The following is a 24,942-nucleotide window of genomic DNA, read 5'->3' as shown; positions in this document are numbered from 1 at the left end:
GCTGCCCTCACCTAAAGAGATGCATGAGCCCCGGGGGCCCTGCCGAGGGCTGAGACCCTACCCCATTGCCCAAATGCAAGCTGTTGAAAACGTATAGGTATGATATGGCCGCAGATATTTTGATACAGTGCCACAAGTGAAAACGCATTGTGGGGAGGTTGGTTTAGCATGCTCTCTAGTTCAACCCTTCTGAATGGAGTCCATATACACTCTAAAGAGATATTTACTTGAGGCTGGTGTGATGCTGGGTTCTTGCTTTCTACTGCAGTTACATGGTGGCTATCTCAGTACACATACCACATACACATTTGCCCATTGGAATTAATAATAGAATATGTATACACTCAAAACAAAAATATTTGTGTAAACAATATTTAGGACACAATATTTATTTCAGATGATATTTCCGAAGACAGTATTCTGGCATGCCACCTAGGTTAGAAATGGACCCTTCTGTATTAGACAGTTATAAAGGGTATCTTTCTTCATTTTGGCGCCATGCTTTTGGTAGGTAGAGCAATATAAGTCTGATTCATTGCTAGACAGACACACTCAGGATCAAACTTACCTCTGGGACTGCTGACAGGAAAGGCTTAATGTAGATATTGGAGTCGTGAACCTTGAGATCATGATCCCCAAGCCCTCTCGTTACACCAATAGTTGCCATCACACGAGCCTAGGCACAAAAATCACTCAAATTAGGAAAAACAGTTAAAGTTATTCTGACATCTGGCACCTACAGGAACACAAATATGTTTAAGCATGCCATCTTACATGTGCATTGCCTGCCCAGGCCTCTGATCAGAGAGTACCCACAAGTGATCTTGGTAACCAGGCACTCTGCAGTGCTAAACCTAGAGCCAAGACAGTTCTCAGGGTGTTCTGAAGTATACCCACAGGTAAGTATTAAGAGATCATCCTACAATTTTCTGCATTTTGGGGACAGAAGACCTGACCTGCAAATTTCATATGTGAACCTACATGCATAAACCACTGTAACATCACGTATAGGGGCTCCTAAGCATAAGGAAAGCTGTTAGGTCTTAGCGGCTTAAAGTGCTGAGCTATACCAGTACCTTTCAGTGGCACTGCAAGTACAGGAGCACTGAGACATGAGTATGAAAGATTCTAATCATTGCAGTACTTTCAACAGAATATTCACATGCAATCAGAGCAGGGCCTCCACTTCCCATACAGGAGACCAATGTCACCATTGCTGTGAAAGCAAGGGAGGTGGTGTCCCGCCACCACTTTTAATTTATATAGCTTCCTGTCCAAATTCACGAGGCTCTCTTAAAAATAGGTTGTGCAGTGTGGACCTCAGCAAATGTATTCGATATACTTGTTCTTTAAATGGTTAATGTCTTAGTCGGTATTTAAGAACAATTCTGTCGGCTCAAAAGGTTTGCGTCTCATTGTTGGGCCTGTCAAGGGCTTAAGTACATTTCTCGATCTTGAGGCAGACCTACCTTTCTAATCAATGCAAGCACAGGTTCCCCTCCCATTGTACCCTGCCCTACTGAGCATAGGATGATTATATAGTGACATGACCCCAAAGGTATCCTCTTTGTCGGGCTTTACATCTTAAATCACCATCCAAGGGCAGACGGCGGAAGGGTAGACAGGCCAAGGCCATCTTCCTGCTTGAGCGAGTTAGGGCTAAGCAGAATTTAGTACAGAACCCCTGGCTCTTGACCTCCTTTCCAAACTATATCTGAGGGATCAGAGGTCACTTGGTTCACACTGTATCAACCAGAGCCATTTACTACTGGTGGCCAGGGTCTGGGCCTAAAACTGATCACCATACGCAAATCAGTCTTGGCCCTGCTCCAACGGGAACAGTCCAGCCCGATACTACACACACTGGGAGAATCTATGTACATAAAACATAGAGTGCTAATGAGAAACAATACCCTTAGCGATACGAGGACAGTCTCTGTAGGAAATGGTGTTAGCCTTTGGCCCAGTAGGTGGAAATTACAGATGAGATGACTGAGGTGGAACTTGTGTGGTTTTCTCTTTTCTGTAGATACGATTTTACTCTTCTCACCCGTTGAAGGTGCCAAGCCACAGTATCTTTTTGCCCATAGTGGATTAGTTTGTGAGGTCTTCCAGTGCAGATGGCTTTTGCTCGCATCGCTGTCAGCAGAAGAGGGATGATTCCTGGCAGAGTGTGGCATACTAACTGCTGTGTGCAGACAGCGCAGCCCTGACTCCAGCCCAGCTGGTAGGATTTCTGTATGCGATGATCCCTGGGACCCGCAACGTCATCTATGTCATGGCAAAGCCAGCATCAATCATTCCGAGGCAGTCGCAGGGCTCGTCATCACAAGGGATCATGACACTAGGTTCTTCCTCATGCCCAACCTCAAACCGCCCCCCCACAAACATTCATGTACCCATCCTTTGCCGCAGAAGTGACAATAATCTGGTGGGTATTGACTTCTCTCAGCACTTCAAGGCTTCCACAAAGTCTTACCGTATCTGGTGATCAGATTTGGTGCAGAGCTTCAGCATTCCTCAGTGTTAAACTGCAGAAGGGAATTTGCCTCTTTGGGGATTCTCGGACAACTTCAGTTTAGGTGTTGATTTGACGCCTACTGGGTTGACTTCCTGATGTGCAAGCGGGTCTTACAGCGTGTTGCACCCCTCTAGCAGTAGCTGCTTCACTTCACCTTGGTAAACTCCTTCACATCCTTACCTTCTTCTGCGCAGCGTTTTATTTGCCCATGGGCACCTCCAATGACCCTCCTTAGTAACAAGTCAGCTCTCTCCTTTAACGTTTGTTGCAAATTACTAGTCCTGAACTTGGCAGGGGGAATTGCGATCTGCACCCCAAACCTGGAGCTTAAAGGAATATCCCAGTCTCCGCTGGTGTGGGACTAAGACTTTAAGTAAGCACATCTTAGCATACTGGCGGGAAGATTCTGCCCAATCTGCATGCCAATTTGCAGACCGCCCTTGTGCATTCAAGCAGTTCAGTTCTGTGACAGATTCTGGGCTGACTCATCCAGCCGTAGTCTTTGTGACAAGTGAGAGCAGGAAAGCTACAGAACTGGGAGTCTCCTGTCAGGGGCAATCCAAAACAAGGGTACTAAAGAAAGGGGCAACCCAGTAAAAGAGCACTAAAGCAAGGGGGCTGACCTACTTTTTCATAAAAATGTTTTATTAGGGTTGTAGATACATATCTTACAATACAAATTCCTGTTTTTGGAGTACAAGTATACTTGGAGATCAACAGTAGGGTCTGTCACACAGGGGGCTGACCTACTTAACTACCCTTTAACTGGTGGAGAAGGTAGCCTCTCCCTGGAAACAATGTCTCAGGAAGGTCTCGTAAACTCCCTCTGTCTCCTTTCCTAATTTCAGCAATCCACGACCTGGCCTACAAAAAGAGACCCTTGGAATAGTGCCGGGTTGAGAAGGGGCTGCAATATTTTGGTGCTTTCTGGGTTCTCCCTTCAAACCTCCATCTTGGGTAACATAGCGCGTATGCTTGATACAAAATGGAACCCACTGTGGCTGTAGCCACATTCTCTGTCTCGCTGTCCATATGCCTTTTATACACATAGGCAGTATACGCAGACACAACATCTTTGTGACTGTAGTGCACATGAGAGGCCAGTTCCAGCCGTGGGTGTCCAGGCAGCGACCGGCTGAGAACATCTTTAGGTCTGGAGGCTTTTTATAATTTTTAAAGCACTGGAGCACCTGTCCGCCCTCCTTGTGACGAGGATGCTTCAATATTCCTCGAGAGGACAGCGGCAGCATCTAATTCGTAAATAAAATTGAAATGGCGATAAGCATGAGCAATCTTTCATCATGTGTTTGGGCTCTCGACAGGGCCAGCTCCTTGATCTGTACCCCCGCTACGCCCCTCCCCCTCCCGCCCCCCTGCACTGAAAGGATCACGCACTGTTCAATCTGATAATGTCACACGGAGCAGTGTGTTCTGTTTCCAGAGAAAGTACAGAAAGGACTGTCCTCTGCACATAATTATCGGTTCAGATACCCGTAACAGGCAGGTGTTCAAAGTTTGAAAAAAGACCGAAGCCGTGCAACAGTTTTCAAGCTGCTTTATGTGTGAGCATATAGGATGACTTTGGCAACCTCCCCATCTCCTGGGTCACTGTGTACATGAAAGCCCTGTTCCCTTTTTACTGTGCTCCCGGCGACCATTCTAAGAAATGTAGCCTTGCGTTTCACAGCAAAGTATACATTCGTTCTGTGTCGGAAATCTCAAATCATAAACAAGACTGGGCAAGCCCGGGACCTTGGAGAAAGGATTTGTTAAATACACCTGGCCTACAGTGTTGAATCAAAAAGTAATGAAATATCAACGCAGGTGCCACTTGGCTCAAAGTTACTGTTTCTTTTTGTTAAGGTGTTTGGGGACAAAAAATAATTAAAAAACTTAAAGCAGTGTGGGTATGTCTAAGAGCCTTGTATCGTATTAGAAGAATAGAAATCTTGTTTGGGGCAGTGAGGAGTTGTAGGTCCTACAGAGCAATGTGGTGGCTTGTTTGTGCTATTGGCGTGAGGCTCGGTTCTTGGGCCAGGCAATGCTTGTTGCCTCCTGCTGTGGAGAACGGACCCCAAAAGCAGTAACTGGAGTGGAGTAGCAGAAAACGAACGCTTTGCCTGGCGTATCAAAATCGGAGCGTCTTCTTGGGCGGGCTGGGTGTTTCTATATGCGTTGATGGCAGCAGTAGTATCCACACTGCAGCTGAGCCAAAATACAGCAGGCAGACCAAAAGCTTCGAGACCACGCTTCAACCAAGTCCTCAAGCTGTGCTCCCATTCCATCAAATGTCTGTTTATCACTCACAATGGCTTTATTCTGGACAACCAAGAGTGAAAAACACAGTGTCTCACCTCTGAGTTTGAATGGCCTGATAAGGATACTGCAACTAACAAAAACACTATGTTATGAGAAGGACCACTCCCGACGCGCATGCCTCGTGAAAAAGGTCACTTTACTGAAATACAGCAGAGTATCACTATGTTTAATAAAATACATCTTTGGCTTAGCTGTGCACTGTAAATGACGACCAATGTTCTAAAAGTGAGATTCTAACTCTTTCCACCACCCCTAAATATTTCCCTTCCATTAATGCGATCCAGTCCCCTAACCCCAGAAAAAACACTGAACAACTTATATGTGACTAAAGAACTCCAGGGCCTTGCATCTCCACTGCTTTCTTCATCCGCCTGCTCACACTGGGCCCGAGTGGCCTAGTCTCCCGAGTTGTTTCCCCATACAGTTCTCTTTTTAACCTTCCCAATTCGTTCCCTGCCTTATCCAGGGCTCTCTTTTTCTGCCAACAGGCAAAGCCTCCCCAGAGGTGTTCTTTCTGTCCCTTACTCTCCCCAAGGCCTTCAATCCCTCTTCTTTCCCCAGTCATCTAACACTGCTTTCACCTTCATAATTTATGTTCTGTAGCAGGATCCCCCCATCTTGCCCAAACAGCATAAGCCCTTTATAGCCTATAGCCATAAAGCTTACCGTCCAATTCCACTAAGTGAACAAAATCCTGAAACATCCCTTTTCACCTCCTTGCTTGTTTGATACCTACCAGATTCGGGACTCCCAATCATACCCTTTCTGGCAGCAATAGCATCCAAGTGAAGTCGTTCCTACCCCGTTTTCCCCATACTTCCATCAAATCATTTTTCCTCATCTTCATTGACTCCAGGTATGACAAATGGCCCTAGTCATTCTCTCCCAGAGGCACCACAATCAAGTCAGGCATCAGCAGTTCTGCTCAGTTCCTTCATGGGCAGAAGCTGTCCCCATCTTATATCTCCAGGACTGTGCCAACCCACAGCCACCTTTACTGCCCTACTGAACCAGTTGTCATCCATATAATTTCCCTCTTTCTTGCTCATCGACACCACATGAAGTATTGTCTCTTGAACCAAACCATGGAACCTCAACCACTGGAATCCAGAAAAGGCGCCAGTAGCTCATTCTCAAAGCCCGGTGTATGCCTATCGTGGAGCATCACATTCAAGCGCCAGCACTGCATCACCTGTTCTCTCAGCAGCTTTAGCACCCCACCTATTGGTCAGTCGCAGACAACTTAAAGATCACTCTCGCAACCATCTCATTGTCAATAAATAAAGTCATCTATTTGTTCATCAATTCTTGCCACCGCAGCTCTGTTGCCAGAACTACTGGAATAAAATCCAAAAAGGCAATTATGTGGTTCTGGCTCTTTTAGTCATCCAGAGACCCTGTGGTGCATGTAGAAATTGACTGAACTATTTCCAGAAGTTTCTTAACTTGGAGATATTTGACATAGTCCTCAACATTGCTCTTGCGCCTTGCAAGACCCACTCCTACCTCCCCAGACAGAATGGCTCTGAATGCCAAATCACTGTATACTCCATTCTCACCAAAATTCTCTTCCCTTATATCCCGCCCTCCCCTTCCTCATCACCTCCATCCTCTCTTATCAGCTTTAATCTAGTTTGTATCATTTGCACTCAAGGTAACATGTGGCTGAAATACCATGCCTCTTCACATACAGATGACCTACCACCTTCAAACCTGCCCTAAAAAACGACCTCCTCGAGATGGAAGGTACCTTCCACACGCAGCAGAACAAAGGACTCCATTATCATATGCTAGTGTATTGTTTGTCTTCAGTTCTGCTATGTATGCATGTTATTGCATAAGTTACTATTTTCTTTTATCTTGTGCCTACATAGAGTGCTTGTATTCAAAGTGCTCAGGTTAGCACATTGATGGCACTTTCAATATGAATTCCCTGTCTTTCTAAAGGTGCAGAAACTTCGAGACATGCAGCATTCAGTATATGTGCATTAAGCTCCGCCCATGTTTAAAATTGGCCTCTCTTCCTGTCCTTTGTAAATGATGGCTTTTGATTCGTCAATAGGCTTAGTAGTCCCTCCTTAGTACCTCCTTGTCTTTCTTTGTAACCTCCCATGAGGACTGGTCCTCTTACTGTGGTGTTACGCAGTATGTTTTATTTACTGTCTGTGGGCACTATTTTTTTAATGGCTTTCTCCAATTGCACGCAGGACATGCTTTCCTGCAATCTGCAACTGCTTGTTTACAATTTACTACTGCCAGACGCTCCTTCCCTCTCCTTGGCTCCTTCCTCTTTAATCGATGCTGTCTGCTTCTAGTTTTACACTGACACCCCACCCAGCTTTAATTAGCACCAATACCCCTCCCTACTGTTGCTTATTTAAATTGCCCTGCAGAAATTTGAGTTGTAAATGGAGGGTATAGTAATGCATGAGTGCAGAGAAAGATTAAACTTGGGAGAATTTCATATTATATTTCATTTTTCACACAGTCACATTTTCTTTCTCACAAACAAGAGTTTTGCAGCTACTCAGATGTGAAAAACAGCTTCCATAAAGGTGAAGTGTGTCACTTTTCAAAGAACCAGATTATTTATGAAGTGCCCTCTCTCCCCCTATGTCCGCGGAGACAGTTTAGAAATGCAATAAAGACACAGTGTCCAAACCGCGCTGTCTCTGGGGTCATAGGAGGAGGGAGGGCACTTTATAAGTAATCTTGTTAAAGCAACATTCAGAGTGCTTTCTGAACACATGTTCACCCAGCAGGATTTTTTTCTCTAAACAAACAGGAAGGATTGCTGTTTCGCTTTTTAAGTGCAAATCAAAAATCTTTGTAAAAATGCATTCCATGTACCAACTTTTTCATATTTTCCTAAAAAGTGAAAGCATAATCTTTCCTGATAGTTGTAAGATTAATTATGACGTGCCCACCCTCCTCCCATGTCCGCAGAGACATTTTAGCAATGCATTAAAGACACATTGTGTCCAAAACGTGCTGTCTCTGTGGATATAGGAGGAGGGAGGGCACTTTATAAATAATATTGTTATGCTCATTATATGTGCAGGAACAGCCCCTTGCATCTTTCGTTTACTGCCACTTAATGTAGTTTTCTGGCTTTAATGCAAAGGGAGTGTTTTTCTTTAGCACACACGTCAGTTGCTTGAACACAAAGCTTTAGAAAATGCAAATTTCACTGCTCTGTGAAAGCCAGTCTTTTTTTTTATTCTGAAGTAGAGTTTACTGCTAAGTGTTCACACTACTCGCAAGCTTATTTTATGGGTGCTCCAGGAAGAGACAGCCCTGATAAGCAAAGGATCAGCAACCACAGACTATGTCTGTGTTCAAAAAACATGTGCTGCTTTTCTGTTTCTATGATATGATACAGCGTGGATTTGTTGTTGAAATCATCCATTTATTTTTCTTTTTTAACAAAAATGTACGCGATAATCCCAACACTACTAGCCTTTCATACAAAATATTTGTGATATCTTCCAAGGATTTTTTCTTTAATATGGGATAGTGTGCTGCTTATGTATAAATGTTCCTTTTTTAATCTCTTTATTTTCTAAAGTGTCTACAATATAATTCGAAATCCAAGGGAACTCAAGGCCTGTAAACGGGGCATTTTAGATGTAACCAAAACATCAAGGCTATTTGTTATAAGCAAACAACCTTAACACACAGGTTTCGACAAAAGGACTCCTCCTTTACTGGAATAAAAAATACATTCTGCTCACTCAGGAAGTATAACCAGGGCCGCATTCTTTCCAGAAAGTGTAGGAATGTTAACATTGTTTTTCTGAAGCCTTTCCAGTATAAGAATTGGCTTGGTAGTTTGGTCTGCCCTGTTCCCATGATGCACTGGGCCAGGGACAGACTAATTTGCATGTAGCCAGGTTCTGAGCTGGGATGGTGCAGTGAGCTAAAAAACGGTGATGGATCAAGCCCTGATCTGTTGACTGGGTATGAGTGTTCTGTTTAATTCAGATACTCTGTCCATCACCACCCCCTTTTCTGAATCGTTTTGTCCACCATAAGCGTGGAAGGGTATACTCAGATGTGAGTCCCTTGCTCACTGTACCATCAGGATTCAAGCAAGCTGGGCCGAAGACGGCTGTAATGCCAGAAACCGGTCCCCGGTAGCTTGTCTCCTTTCTGGTGAAGAATTGGCTTGGTAGTTTAGTCTGCCCTGTTCCCATGATGCACTGGGCCAGGGACAGACTGATTTGCATATAGCCAGGTTCTGAGCTGGGATGGGGCAGTGAGATAAATAACGGTGATGGATCAAGCCCTGATCTTTGGACTGGGTAAGAGTGGTCTGCTTAATTCAGACACTCTGTTCATCACCACCCCCTTTTCTGAATCGTTTTTGGCCACTATAGGTGTGGCAGGGTATACTCAGACATGAGTCCCTTTCTCACTGCTCCATCAGGATTCAAGCAAGCCGGGCCGACGACGGCTGAAATGCCAGAAACCGGTCCCCGAAAGCTTGTTTCCTTCCCAGTGTAAGAATTGGCTTGGTAGTTTGGTTTGCCCTGTTCCCATCATGCACTGGGACAGGAACAGACTAATTTGCATATAGCCAGGTTCTGAACTGGGATGGTGCAGTGAGCTAAAAAACGGTGTTGGATCTAGCGCTGATCTCTTGACTGGGTGAGAGTATTCTGCTCAATTCAGAAACTCTGTCCATCACCAACCCTTGTTGTTAAATATTGTGTCCACCCTAAGCGTGGAAGGGTATACTCAGATGTGAGTCCCTTGCTCATTGCACCATCAGGATTCAAGCAAGCCGGGCCGACGACGGCTGAAATGCCAGAAATCGGTCCCCGAAAGCTTGTTTCCTTCACAGTGTAAGAATTGGCTTGGTAGTTTGGTCTGCCCTGTTCCCATGATGCACTGGGCCAGGGACAGACTAATTTGTATGTAGCCAGGTTCTGAGCTGGGATGGTGCAGTGAGCTAAAAAACGGTGATGGATCAAGCCCTGATCTGTTGACTGGGTACGAGTGTTCTGTTTAATTCAGATACTCTGTCTATCACCACCCCCTTTTCTGAATCTATGCCATGGGGAGCGCAATCATCCATGGGGGAATAGAAAAGGAAATATCACGCAGGTAGGTTAAGGTTACCCGGTGCCCAAGAAAAGATTTGTCCCCTTCCCATGCCACTATTCTACTTGCACGAGTGGGTGGGGGACACACCCCACCTTTCTAAAAGGAGATGCGTGATTGGGGGTGCCTGTGAGAGAGAGCGCAGGCCCAATCACGCAACTCTCATAACAGGAAGGAAAAAAAAGGTTCGAATGAACGTTTTCAATGAAAGATGCCATTTACTACTGTCCTTCGTGGCACTGCCAGGGCCAAGGCTCATGTTTGCCACCCTCTTGAACCGGGCCTGGAGAGTATACAGGATGTGCTCGGATATAACCGCCGGGCACTATGGGCGCAGAGTTATTTTCATAGGACCAATAAATCTCAGCTCTATGTACACACCCATAGTGATCTTGGTTCAAGCTCTCTCAGTTTCTCCTTCCTCCCCCACAAGGACTGCCGGAAGGTGTTTCACTCTAGTGAAACTGTGCATGAGCCAGTTAACGAGTAGCCATGGGTGGTTGTCTTTTTGGCCCGCACACAAAACTGGAACTCACCTAAAGCACTTAAATGCCCCTGGGCCGAGTTCGCGCTATGTAAGACTGCAAAAAGCAATCTCAGAGTGCAAGTCTGTCTGCCATCTCCTTAACCACGTTCGACTTCAGCCACGTATACTTTTAGGTGCTCACCCAGTCTGCAAGAGTAGATGGGTAGGCGCCGAGGCACTGTGCCTACCATTTTTTTAATCAAGGAGGCATGTGAGACTATGTGCAATGCAGGCCGGGTGGTTGAGGTCCAGGCCTGCTGTACTTTTTGGACTTTATGTAACAAGTAACAATGTCTCAACAGGTAATATAGGAATAAAGCATGTACATTTATTTGCAAAAACGAAGAGACTGGGAGACTAACGGGGTGGTTTGAAAAATGCAGGAGTGGTCTATATTTCAAGCAGGTTAATGTCAGAGGAACAGTATCAACACTATTTACATTAAATATGCGTTACCCGTGGGTACTTACGCACATAAGTGCTCGTGAAGAGGCGAACGGCACAAGTGATACAGCGAGAAGCAGCGCAGAATGAACAGTGTAGACAATATTTACAAGAGTTTCTGGTTCACAATTGTTGGATTACAGAAAATAAAGCAAGTTAAGGAATTTAGGTGAACCATGGAAATGCACCAGTAATTGAACTGGATATCCACCTAAATTAATCTAAATTGCTTAACCTGTTTTATTTTCTGTAATCTAACAAGCGGTTATAATTAGTCGAGGTGCCGGTCGTAATAAAGACGGTACAAAAGGGGGTGGTGATGGACGGAGCATCTGAACCAATCAAACACTCACACCCAGTCAACAGATCTGGGTTTAATCCATCACCGTTCTTTAGCCCACTCTGCCACCCCAGTTCAGACATGGCTATATCCAAATCAGTCTGACCCTGTGCCTGATGGGAACAGTCCAGCCCGAACTGCCAAGCCATGCCTTCCCTGGACCGGAAACAAGCTTCCTAGGACCGGTTTCTGGCATTCCAGCCGTCTTCAGCCTGGATAGTTTGAATCCAGTGGCAAAGTGAGCAAGGGACTCACGTCTGAGCATATGAAGACAGCCACAGCCTCTGCCTCTGCATGCGGAGCTAGGATTTGTTATTCACAGCACAGGTTTCAGGCATGACAAAAATATTAGCGTACATGATCTTCAGTAGGCCAGGAAGTGTAAAACAAAACAGCATCGTCAGCTGCACCAAATCTTGCTCTCATTTGAGGGCAGAAGGCTATTAGCGAAGATGACTATGGTGTAAGTGAGAAAGGAGGCTGGTGTGTGTTGGTATACATAGTCCTTCCTGCCACCTTGAGCAATATATAAATATTGCTGTGTGTGTGCCAGCGCCAAGCTTTGTGTAATATATGTAACTGGTGCTCATGTAAAGCGCTGAGCATATTTAATGTTGTAAGATAGAGAGACGTTTCATGTTTAAATATTTAAAGACGACATATTCAAAATTGCTTCATAAGCCACCTTCTTTCTCACTAAATTCTTTATTACACTTTGATTTAAGAAGCACCATTTTCCACTGTGCTTTCTCAAAAAAACATTCGGAGTCTGGGAGACAACCCCCAAACCCTCCTTGTCTTAATTGGGCTTGCTTACTTCATTCGCTCCCTATGTAAAACTCAGCCCTAACTTGTATGCCCCATCACTGTGAAATGACCCCAGTCTCCACTGAACAATTGCCTTTTAAATTTCTTACTTTCTCAAATTTGTTTCAAAATACACCATTTGCCAGCCCTTTTTTCAAAGTTTTCTGGGAGACTACCCCTGACACCCCTCCTCCCCCCCAACCCCCCACAACACGGTGCCTAGGCTGCATGTGGTTCTTCGCGACAGTTTACTCATCCCAAACTTTTACGACGCACCACTTTCAAATGTCACCACCCGCCACTGCCTGCATGATCAGTGCAATCATGAATGCAGATACATCAATTACGTGCAGGGGCCAATTATAACAAGCATTGGCACAGCCAATAGGTCTCGCCTTTAGGACCTTATAAGTATTTAGCCATTAAGCACGTGTGTTATCCTGGGTGCTACAACATCGACTGTTCTTAAATTGTATGATACATTTCACCTTTGGACGGATGGTACTGAAACCCTAACTGCATGTGAGGAGGAAAAGAAAACTAATTTTGTAAGAGGCTGTGAAGTGTACATCTTGCTCACACAGCACCCAGGTACATATGCAGGCCACTGACGTGGGGTCGCATGCATTTTCGAACGCTCTAGAAATAAAGTCATAGAATTAAAAAAAAAACTATATTATCTGAGACGTGGGAAGGAGCGGCCTGGCACGGGGTATAAACGACACAGCAGCAAATACCACCTACTGGGGCACTGAGAGGGGACATTGGAGGAAGAACAGATGAAGAGAAGACAGGAGTGCTGCGAGGGGTAAGATAGCAAAGCGGGAAAGGTCTGGAGAAGAAGAGAACGGATAGAGGCGAGAGTAAGAAAGAAAATAACAGAAGGGTGAGAGGCAGTGGTGAATGAAGGAGGGGTAAGAAAGGAATGACCGAGTGAAAGGAGGAGGGGAAAGGACGGGAGACAGATGGTGAATGGAAGAGAGCGAAGGCCGGGGATGGGGTGGGGCGAGACATAATAAAGTAGGGAGAGGAAGATAGGGAGAAAGTGAAGGTGCAGGACGGCAAGAGGATGGGTGCGTCAGACAGTGAAGTGAAAAGAAGACACATGGAATAGCGGAGAATGGGTGGAGAGAGGTGACAGTAAATAGAAAAGGAAAGACGAATCGGGGACTGTGAGGAGGTGTGAGAATTGAGTGGGAGTAGAAGAGGCGAGCCAAAAGAGGAATGCAAATGCTGCCCTGCTTGGACTGGTCGGTGAATTTAAATAATATTTGCTGTTGGTAAAGAGTGCGTGTTCTTCTGTGTGCGTTATAAATTTGCGCTTCACTTGCACATTGAAGGAGCCGTTTCAAAAACGCTGGAACTTTCACACTGACATCAACACACATGTGCGTGAAAGAAACCCGCAGGAAGACCTGAACTTCGGAGTTTGTAGAGTCTACAGTTTACGATGCACATGGAAATGTTTGTTTGTTGTGTTCGCTGCTCAATATTACAACGAGGCCACCTTACCGAATCCCATCCCAAACCAGTCTCTAAACATGGTAAAGCAGTACATAACTCGCTGGACTTTTACATTCACATTTGACTCGTGTTGACATTTAACAAAGTGGTGGTGATGCAAGCTATCAGGGGAAAACGTGGAGTTTCCCGCAAGAAAATGTATTGTCACTTCAAAGAGGTTACACTTGGACATGCACGCTAGTGGCAGGAGTTATGAAAATCGTGCCCCTCTGGTGATGGTCTTCAACAACCACAGCTTTACACTCTAAAAATAGTTTCACTTTCACTCCCTCTGACATCCTGCAGCTTTTTCATCCGTGTGATATTAAGGTACCTTGCTAGTAGAAGAGTTCGGAAAAACGCTATGATCATACAAGCCTTGGACACTGTGTGGTGGGGAGGTAGGGGGGGAGCTTGAGTTACCCGGGCAGTGCTTGAAATGGAAAAATAGACCAGAGCACTTGCTTGTTTCGGAGAAGTGTCAGTACTCCCCAATTAAAAATATTGCATTTCTGCAGAGAAGTGCAGGTACTCTTCCTCTCAAAATAAAAAAAAGTGCAGGTACTCAGTACCGAACAACACCGTCCCATTTAAAGTATCGGTTACCCCACCTACCTTACCCTAAAACTAAATGCACATACCTTTTCAAATACAATTCAGCACAAAACAAACTGCCTCACCTAACCCTACTCGCTAACTCATCTTTATTGGTAATACAGTGCCTTGATGTGTCAATAAAGAGGCAAGCTTGGCGCTACAACTCACATGAAGCAAACATGTCTAGCGTAAAATCGCTGTTCAGGACAACAAGCCTTAATTCACACAATTACTCTGTTTATGGAGTCATGCAGCACAGGGGCTGTTTAAGTGACGGAAAAAGATGTACCGCTGCTATACACAGCCCAATCTATGCTCTCGCGACTGGCCGCTGTGCCCTCAGGTGAGGTCCTCTCTGGGTTCGTCACCCACAGCTGCCCCAGTTTACCTGCTCAGACCTCTGAGCGAGAAGCCTCCGCGTCTGCGGTACTTGCTGTTACACAACCAATAAAACTACATGACTGGACCTCCTCTCAGTGGGCGAGCACCGAGGATCACTGTGGGATATTCCCCTCATATGAGACAGGGGAAAGGTCACTCACTCATCAGCATGTCGTACGCTTATGTAAAGCGCCAACGTGTGCGACACAACCCCTAGAATGCCCCTAATCGGCGAGCAGCAGGTACCAGGCTCGGGATTATATCACATTTCTGTGAGCTTACACACAAGATCTTCTTGGAAGTGGTTTTAAACGCAATCCCATGAGCTCAGTTTACTGTAAAAGCTTTTTAGAACCACCAATGTGGCTCAGGTCACCGAAGGGCGGTAGTGGTTTCATTTTGCGAGTGATTTTATGATCGAAGCATTGCAATGAATGCACGTGCTCGCAGACGGTTTTAAGTGGGCCGGTCCGAGACCAGGGCCCGGGTAAATAAACAAACGCGATGTGCGCGCACTGCAAGAAATGTGAGGTATGCAGCTAGCACCAGGCTGCGCTGCTGCTCGGTCCCGAGGCCAGGGGAGAGAGAAGACTGGGCATGCACCCGCTATTGGCCAATTGGGTGCTGTCTTTATTAGAAAGTCGTACGCAAAGGCCAATAGCGTGTGAGCAAAAAAAATCACACGCACAAGCGTGTGTCCCAGTTGAAGTCCTTACTAGAAGCCTCGCAGAGCAGCGCATACGCGCTGGCTCAGGCAAGACCTAAAAAAGAGCCCAGTGTCGCAATGGGTATACGTGTCTGCTTTTTGTACCACAGATGCTTGCAGAGCCACTTCTGTAATACAGATCAGGCTGTTACTACAAGTGTACTGTGGAGATCCCACAGGGGCCTGCCCTCACTTGCATGGAGTTGTGGCCCCATGAAAATGAGCAAATCCATTGAATTTGCTTCTGCACTGTATTGATGACACGTGCAGAGGCAACGGTTTTATGTCCACTGACTGAGCCCAACATGGAGATAACGCACAGTAAGTGTTCCCCTGAAGAGCCCCTTCAAAAAGCTAAATGGGATCACAGGGACCCCTCATGCACCCGCCTGCGGAGGGGGGGGGTGTCTCTGACCCCTTTAAATGCTGGCTGACTTGCCTTCTGTACAGAGAAATGCCGCTCGACAATATTAAACAGCCAGACCGCCATTCAATGACGTCAATGGTGATGTGGTATGTGTGTCCACCGGTGATGTCATGTGATAGTCATGTGCAAAATTATGAGCCGTGAATTGTTGTAGGAAGTTCTATAGTGCAACATTGAGTTCTAGTGCCACGATAATATAGCTTGTGGCCAAAGTTAAATATGTTATAAATGCCAACAAACCCATAATACCTGTTACGACTGGTCATTGGTTTTTTTCCATAGTTCACATTATGATGTAAAACCTATAAACTGTGGAAATATGTTTCTAGAATAGCATCTTTTGCATAAATGTAGATGTGGGTCACCTCTGCAATCTCTGTGTTTACCTTGTGTTAAAAGCAGGGCCACTGTAGTTATACGTCAGGAGAGGGCCACATTTTGTGGCCGGGGTAAGTAAATTATATGGCAAGAAAAGGCTAATTATGTGGCATAATGCAGCACCGTTTTTATTAGGATTACTTCATACTTTTTACACTTTTTAACACTGTCTGGGCATTGGATGCACTTCATTAGTACCAGTTTAACATCCAAATATAGCAATAAGCAACAGAAATGTCATCAGTCAACCTTTGTAAAAGGTATGCTGCAGCAACACCTGCTGCTACGTTTTTACTAACTTTTGAAATGTTTAAGCTGGTATGTTTTTTTTGTTAACATTTGTGGATTATGCAGCGGATAATGGATTAGGTGGCAAACGTGGCTAATATATCATTATGCTAAAATCGACGCGGCCACACAATCTCAAAATTCCAGCGGCCTTGATTAAATGGTATAGTTATGAAGCATCTGGCCAGTCAGCCCTTTGAATAGTAAAACATATGCTGAACTACACACATTCTTTAGTAAGATTTTATATTTGGACAAACTACTGTGGGAATCATTTGTACTTGAATACCGTCGTCGGCTGCAGTGCAGGGGGTCTATATGCTTTGTGCTTTTTAGTGCATTTCCTCTCCAAACAAGGAATCAGTCTATCCAATGGAATATGTCAATCACCTTGCAGTCTTCCTCTTGTAAGTTTGAAATGCATGGCGTTACTGGCTTCTCAACCGTTTATGCACAGCATGCATCATATAGGAGTTAAACATGTTTTCAAAGAGCCTTCTCTGGTGTTGAAAGAGTGATAGCAGCATGCTTCTGTAATGGTGGAAAGATGCATCGTTTGATTTATGCTCAGCAGAACCCTTTCAGAAGTCAATAAGATGAAAGTGAGAAATGGCTTGGAATTGCTCCTTTATTGACTCCCCCAGGCATGATAAAGCTACATTAAATTACCCCATTAAACCTCTTTCGATCGTCTATTAGAAAGCAGGCATCTGGCATAACATCCAGCAGGATATGGAATGGTTCTTTCGTGTCTTCAAGTGTTCAGCTTCCTCCTCATTGGCCAGCTCTGCCCCCCCCCCCCCCCTCAGCCTTGGTCCCTTGGACATGACTTACCTGGACAAAGCATGGGAAAGGTCCTGGCCTGGCCCTTGGTCTGAGAGCATGTCGGGCTGCTGGGCGCAGGCCCACAGGGGCCGTTCAGCTTGGCGCCTGCGGCTGCTGATCGCCCGATGCTCTGAGAGTGCCCATTAGTAGGAGACTTTAGCAATAAAGTGGGTTGGGCTGGCATCCAAGCATTGCAAGCAGCGAGGTTTGACTGAAAGCGCTCCCGATGGACCTTCCGGATAACACTGCTAAAATACTGCTTTCATTCTCTCACCTTGGTCTTTGTCAGCTCGTGCATTTCATTATTTAAGATGGACAACACTATCCTTATTCAAGTTGCATTGGGTATTTCATTTTCTGCAGTCATACCCAACAAACCTAAGCCTTGATGGTGCACATTAAGTTGTACAATGGGACTCCTATTCCTTACCTGAGTACATTTGTGCATAACGTGTGGATTTAACTCTTAATTATTATTCTTTTTTTAATAAAAATGCTAATAACCATTTGTTACCCCATACCGCAGGTGATTCTGTCTCTTAGTACTGTCAATCACAGGTGCTAATAGGGTGAGTGGCTTGGAAGCCACTGATGGCGGACGCGTGAGCCTGCTGCTCCGTGCTGGCCGTGCTGTATCCTGCGACATTGGTGCCCAGCCTGCCTGTTGAATCGCCCAGTGAGTGACATCGCCTGAAGGAAGAATTGGGAGACAAGATGACACAACCGAAAACCTGAAAAGGGCCAGATAGGCAAGGCGGGGGAGACGGACGGAGCGACGGGACTGACTTTAAAATGGCGACCCTGGCTCGCTAATCGGCGAGGCAGGGGCAGCAGTTGGGCGTCCCTGGGGAGTGGATAGAGGCAGCAAGAGGTGTGAACTCCTGAGGCTAGCAGAAAAGGGAGCAGTCAGGCATCTGAGGCATGGAGGCAGTAAACGGCACCTCCGGGCCAGTTCAGAACTGCCGGAGAGGAGGCCATGGCCTGGAGATCAACGCAGCCTCCCAAGGCTGCGCAAGTTCGCAGCCGGATGAGTCTGTCTAGATGGCCGTGAACTTGAAAAACTGCCTGAGGTGCAGTTTGGCCAGCTGTGTGACCGGGCCACCTACACTTTTGGGGTGCCGGCAGATGATTTCAGCAGGCGGATGATTTCAGCAGGCGGCTGATTTCGGCTGGACTGGTGAGGCTAACAAGGCAAAGGTTGATGGCTTCCGTGATCATTAGGCGGCTGAGGCCGCGAGCGGTGACTGTTGCACTAGGGGCCCGGTCGGGACCGTGGAAGCTCGGGCCCAAACAGGGCCCAGCAGAGGCTTGCCACTTGCTTGACACAGTGGGGGTCCTGACAGGATTCCCCCCCTCCCGCCCTCCCCAATAATTTGCCTGAACTTCTGATACACATCAAGCGCTGCAGGGGACCCTGCGACTGGCCTGAGGCCCCGGATGGACCTGCTTGAGGGCCAGATGTGCAGAGATTGGCACAGAAAGGTCCCGGAGAGCAGCAAGGTGCAGCTGAAGGTGGTGGGTGGCTCAGAGGTGGAAAGGCTGGCCTTGTTTAGTCAGGGAACCCCATACCACCTCCCTGAAGTGACTTCTACACTCGCCTGGAACCACAGGGAGCGCTGCGTAGGTTCCAAACCCTGTTTTTGCCCTACATGACCACACAAGATATCTGTTTTGAAAGGAAGGTCCGGCTTCCTGGGAACATCCTAGGACTACCTACCTCTGTGTTACTCATCTGATGAACAGTGAGACTTGTACTCCTCTTTGTCAGAGGCTGGTGGACCCAGTGCGGAAAGATGATAGATGTACAGCTGGGGGTGCTCTGAGATCCACGCTGTGTTCCCCCCTGACTGTTGAGCCACAATGAGTTGGCAACCTGTTGCTGCTCCTGAGGAATTGTCCTAAGCAGAGATGGGAAAAGCTAGGGTGAAGGTGATGGGAGTGCCATCGGATCGGGGGCGGGGGGTGATGCCACCGAGCAGCAATAAGAGACACCGGTGTCGTGCCCCCCCGAATTACGACAGGAGCCAGGAGTAGTATTCAACACTTCTTTATTCTTCGGTGTCCTACTCATGACTGTCTTCCCCACTTCGGTTCCCTGCGCCTCCCTTTCCTGCTCCTCCCACCAGTCTATCCCAGGACACTAGACTGCTGCCTACGACACTACATCTCCCCCCTTCTTAACAAAATAGAATTAACTTCAGGCATGTTTATAGTTCCTTGACTGACCGTGCAGGTCTACAAGTTGTCCGCATGGATCATGGACAAGTTGCCGTTCTAGGCTTAGACTCAGTCAGCTCCTCAGGCGTTGGCAAGGTGTGGTCTGTTGGAGACACTGCATTGTTTGAGCTGTCAGCTGCCTTGACAAGAGTATCCTTGACTGCGGGAGTGCGCCTTTGAAAATGCGAGGCACTGTGTGTGATTCTCTGATTCTCAGATTCGTTGCAGGTTCCAATAGTCTTCCGAGTTGTCCACTCACTTACAGATTCTGGCGTGATCATGGTTGTCTTTTGTAAAGTGACGGTTGATGACTCAACTCGATAGCGGCAATCTGTCTTTCTTGGTAGCCCTTGTTCGACTGACACTCGAAGAGTGGACGGTGTTCTGGTTCTCTTCCGAGCATGCATACCAGGCAGTAAGGCACTGTCTGACATGGATGGCTCGGTTTGGTCTCGGGGCTCATTTGTTGACCCTGTTTGCCTCACCCACTCCCACTCGCATTTGGGACTGGTGGACTCTTTGATCATCCGGTCACGTGTGTGTTTCTTCCTTATCCACCCATTCTGCCTTCCTTGCTGAGTGGCAGGATAGTCCTTGCTATCCCGTATGTCTAGCACGTTGAGTCAGCCTGGCTGACCCCTTCAAGGGTGCTGATATATTCCTTATGTCTTGAAATGGCTGTAACTGACATGACGTGTTGTACTGTGGGGTGATCAGATGTTCTGAGTCATTGATTTGGGATGTGCTGGTTGACCGGAATGACTGTACGGACATGCTTTCTGAATTGGAGGAGCATTTTGCTGGTTTCCTCTGAGAATGTTTCTTTGCGATTGTTTTGACTGGTACATTGCTTGAACTAGTAGTCTGTGATGACATGCTCCTGGAGTCTGAGTCATCCATGAGACATCTTTGTGAGTGTAGCTTTTGAGGTGTCCTGGGTGTTATTTCTGTGGATAGGTTATTTGCTAACCACGCATTTATTTCTTTGGTCTGGTCGTGGAGTCCATGGTCTCGGTCCCTCTCACATGACATTAACTGTCTCTCCCCAGTGTTCTCATTGTCGCGGATGTCTTTAGTGCACATGCCTGTCCCTTTCCGGTGTCTGAGTTGTGTACCATGCCTCATGTGATTTGTTTCTTCTTCTCGTTTGTTGGGTGCACTAACAGCAGTGCCACTTGTGTAGTGTGTCTTCCTGCTTGCCGCTTCTTCAGAAGTGTCTACAACATTTGATGGGCAGTGGGTTGCTCGAGTGTGTTCGTATACCGGTGTCCAGAGTTGACGTGACTTGTCCACTCGTCTGTATTTGGTCCTTTCCACATATTCATTGAACAGGCTGTCATCTGTATCCTTTGTGTGGTCTGTCCCACTTGACGCTTCATCCAAATAGTTTGTAATGTCTGTTGAATGATACACCGAAGATGTATCAGTGAGGCTGTCATAATCATCCTTCACTGCCTTTTGTATTGTTAAATCAGGGTGTTTCACGCCACTCGGTTTCTTCCGCTGTCTTGTCTCTATTCTGCCTTCGCCCTCCCTCTTTCTGGTTTTGTTTGTTTCCTGGGCTTTCTCCACAGACATGGGAGACGTCTCCATTCTTTTATCTTCGTGACGTGCATTCGGGTGCAGTTCTTTTGCTGATTGTCTTGCCTTAACCCGTTCTCCAACGGCAGCCCTCCTGATGATTTCTTTTAGCGAGAACTGTCCTTGAAGGATCTTACGTTTTGTTTCAGGTTTTGAGCAACCTTCAATTACCCGGAGTCGAACTGCTTCCTCATCTGTAAATGTGTTGAAGTGGCAGTAGTGCACTAGACTTTGTAGCCTTGTTATGAAGTTTGGTAATGATTCTCCGGGTTCCTGCCGTGCCGCATTGAAAGCGATGCGTTCATGATCCACGTCGTCTTTTGTGTTGAAATGAGCGCGTAGCGTCTCTTTGAGTTTTTCATATGTCTCTGTGTCTTTAGCTGAAAACTTTCTGATTAAGCGTCGGCCTTCATGACCTACAAGCTGAAGTAGCAATAGTAGACGTTTTCCATCCCTTCGCTCACCGGTTGTTTCAAGAAAGTCATCCAGTGATTCTAGCCACCTGTTCCATCGGGGACTCAAGCTCTGCCCGTTGGTCTGCGTCGTTGGGGGTGGTATTTCGATGCAGGGTTTAGATGTGCGTGTTTCTTCTCTCACCGACATGATGGTGAAATGTATAACAGTGTCACAGGGCTGTTCCTTTTTCTTCCTGTCTTCTTTTGCTGACCGCCCCTCAGCCGATAGTCTTGGTTTGGTCGTTTCCTTTGGTTTTGGTAAGATTCACTGCGCTTGGGTGATTATTGAATGTTGCCCGCCCCTGGCGCGACTATCTCGGTACGCTTCAGTGAGTTAGGCTTGGATCTCCTGAGGTCAAATGGTCACCATTCAGCTGCATCATGCGTGAATCGTGGCTCTGCGACTTCCCGCTTTCGTTTCTTCTGCTTTAATTGCTTGTCTTCACGTGGTTCTGAAGTTTACTTCGGTACTTGCCTTTGCTCGTGCTTGTTCCGTTGGGGGTCTGCATTTGCTTGTGTTTGTTGCATTCGAGGTTTGTATTGGCGTGTGCTTGCTGTGTTTATCGTTGCCTTGACTTGCGCTTGTTGCTAAAGTCACTTCGATTCATCACACTTCTTGTTGCTCGTATCAGTTATCAATTGTGCACAGGTCCTCTTTGTTCGTTGCTTGCACTCGTTTACATAGCCTTGTATTCGCTCGTGGTTGCTTGCATTGGCTCTGGTATTTGCTCATGTTTTCACCCTTTTCTTTGCATGCGTTTGTCTACTTGTTCAGCCTCTTGCATTGGCTTGTGCTTGTTGTATGTCTGGTCACTTTTCAGCCTCTTGTATTGGCTTGTGCTTGTTGTTTGTACTTGTGCTTCTTTGTGTTCAACGTAATCTTCACTCGTTTTCTGTGTTTGCTTGCTCGGGCTGGTCGCGCTGTACTTCATGCACTTGCCAGTGCCTGATGTCACACAGTCTGTTTGCTGTACGCTTTCACAACCGCCTGACTTCATGTAAGTCTGTACTTACATTTTTATCTGTCTTCATAATCGCCAAACTAGCTTGCCAAGTCTTTGAATCAGGCTTCCAGGTCTTTGGGACTCACCCTTGCACTGCTGATCGTGGCAGTTTGTCCCCGGGCGCTCTCTGGCTTCTGTGCCGCTTTCGCGCCGTTTTTTATTTATTTATTTTTTCCGGCCGTTTCTCCCGAATTAGGGACACTCCGGGTGGCCCTCCAACAGTGCAGGCAACTTTTCTTCGGTCACCGGTCTTGAGTTTACTCAGCTAGCCGCTGTTATTAGAGTCAGTAATTTCGATCTTTTCAAAATCCCCTGTGCAGTTTATGCCCTTGTAATTTATATCTATATATTTTTTTGCTCGCAGGTTTATCTCTTTCACTCTGTTTTCTGCAGTGCAGCTGTTGTGCTTGCTTGCCAGGGCTTTAAATGAAATCCGTGCCTTTGGGACTCACCCCCTGCCTTGCTGCGCGCAGCGGACTGTCCCCAGGTGTTCTCAGCCTCTGCACGGCCTTCCGAGCGTACGGGCAACTTCAGTTTACCCACTTGTGATGTCACGGGGCAGCATTCAGGCACAACGCGTAACGCGTTTCGTTTTCGCGCTTCTGACGCGCGGCGCTGATACAGGCTGCAGGCTCTCTAGTCTCGGCCGTTCACACACGGCAGGGGTTCGGGCAATGTGGGTTTTGCACTAATCCCACCCTCGTCGCCAGTGTCGTGCCCCCCGAATTACGACAGGAGCCAGGAGTAGTATTCAACACTTCTTTATTCTTCGGTGTCCTACTCATGACTGTCTTCCCCACTTCGGTTCCCTGCTCCTCCCTTTCCTGCTCCTCCCACCAGTCTATCCCAGGACACTAGACTGCTGCCTACGACACTACAACCGGGATTGATGGTTCTGGTGGACCTGGTGCTCGACGCCATTGCAGACACTAAGGCCAACCTACACCAAGATATTAGTACTGTGGCGGTGGGGTTGGAGCTGCTTAGAGCTTAACATCATAAATTGGCGGAGAAAGCGAAAGTTGCGGAGGCTTCGATCGGGGACCTTCATCCTGCACAACAAACACGCTCGAGTCAGTTGGCAGAGCTCTCTGATTGGGTCTGCACTTTAGAACACATGGCTTGAGATGCAGAAGGACGCAATAGGAGGAACAGCATCAGGGTGGTTGGGCTGCCATAGGGACACAGAAGGTAGGGACATGATTGCTTTCCTCAAACCCTGGCTACACACTGTGGTAGCACCAGACAGCCTTTTGCTCTTTTACACCCTTGCGAGGGAACACCTGGTCCCGGCTTGACCTCCCACGCAGGGTCACCCACTGCGTCCAGTGGTGGTGAGACTCCTGCATTATAAAGACAGGGACGTCCTCCTACAGAAGGCATGAACAGATGGCCCATTTGTGATAGATAACAGGAAGGTTTCGATCTTCCCTGACTACACAGCTGAAGTTCAAAGACAGCGGGCCTCGTTCCTCGAAGTTTGCTGCACTTGTAAATTGAGACCAGTGACAGCAAAGAACTGACCCCTATTAACAAAATGGGTTTGGTTCAGTAAGAGTTTTTCCTTTGAGTCGAAAGATCCAAATTTCTTAAATTTGATTATCAGATGATCTTTCCAGAGATGTATTTGAACTGTATTCAAAAGAAATAAACGAACGTTTCAAAAGGATTTGTGTGTGTTTTTTTTAAACATTTTGTCTGGAGTACTGCTGTCATGAAACTATAGCACTTTCTGCAAAACTGTACTTTCTGGGACTTATTTCTTCCATATTTAAATAATATGAGGATGTGAGCAGGAGGCCATCCATAGTTTAAGCTCATAATTAATAGTCTGAAAGCAGCAACGAGTTGGGTTGCAAATAATTCCTCAAAGGTTAATACAATCTCACCATGGACTCGACCTATCAGGGCTTTAATCATTTGCCATTCTAATTAATAAATGTTGCCCCTCTTTTTACCATAACCTTCCCAATGGTGGTTTACGTGTCCTTGAAAATGATTTGTATTCTCTAGGTTGGTCAATGTGCAACCTGCTACCTCTAGGGAACTGCTCCCTGCCACCAACCCCTGTCCCGACGTCCAACGGGTGAGCGGTGCAAGCACGGATATCATGCTTGCATGTGCACCGTTGGCATGAAGCAATCGAAATTTTAGTTTCTTTTTCTCTGCCGCACAAACTGGGCATTCAAGCTTGACATAGCAACACAGACTGGCAAAAACATTTGAGAGCACCCAGTGTACACCTGGTCTGTAAAGAGAGCCGGGGCTGCAGCAAGCCGTAGCTGAGATGGGACATCTCAGACTAATGAGTCATTCATCTGTAATGACAGCTTCCACAATGGAGTCCACTGCGTCACTGAAGCATGTTAGCAAGCCTGAGAAAGAACCATGTGCAGCTTCCTATGATTACACCGATGCTTTATCCTTTGTTGGTTTGCGTGCCACACTTTCTAATGTATCTATAGCCAGAGGAACCTCATATGTACGTATGGTCTCTTACAGAACCTAGTAACTTCT

At 46.5% G+C, this 24,942-nt stretch overlaps 1 protein-coding gene across 2 annotated transcripts in view; it reads right to left on the bottom strand.

Moving 5' to 3' along the window:
- The window catches only part of PPM1H (protein phosphatase, Mg2+/Mn2+ dependent 1H), a 654,208-nt gene that overhangs the window by 39,336 nt on the left and 589,930 nt on the right, over positions 1 to 24,942 (bottom strand). For both annotated transcript variants that reach the window (XM_086919094.1, XM_086919095.1), the window contains one exon: positions 569 to 676. In XM_086919094.1, coding sequence (XP_086775220.1) covers positions 569 to 676 — 108 coding nt within the window. The remainder of the gene's footprint in view (positions 1 to 568; positions 677 to 24,942) is intronic.

Source organism: Lissotriton vulgaris, chromosome 1_1 (assembly GCF_964263255.1).
Source record: "Lissotriton vulgaris chromosome 1_1, aLisVul1.2, whole genome shotgun sequence".
Lineage (NCBI taxonomy): Eukaryota > Metazoa > Chordata > Amphibia > Caudata > Salamandridae > Lissotriton > Lissotriton vulgaris.
The sequence above is the reverse complement of the archived record's forward strand: the minus strand, read 5'-3'. Positions and strand labels throughout refer to the sequence as shown.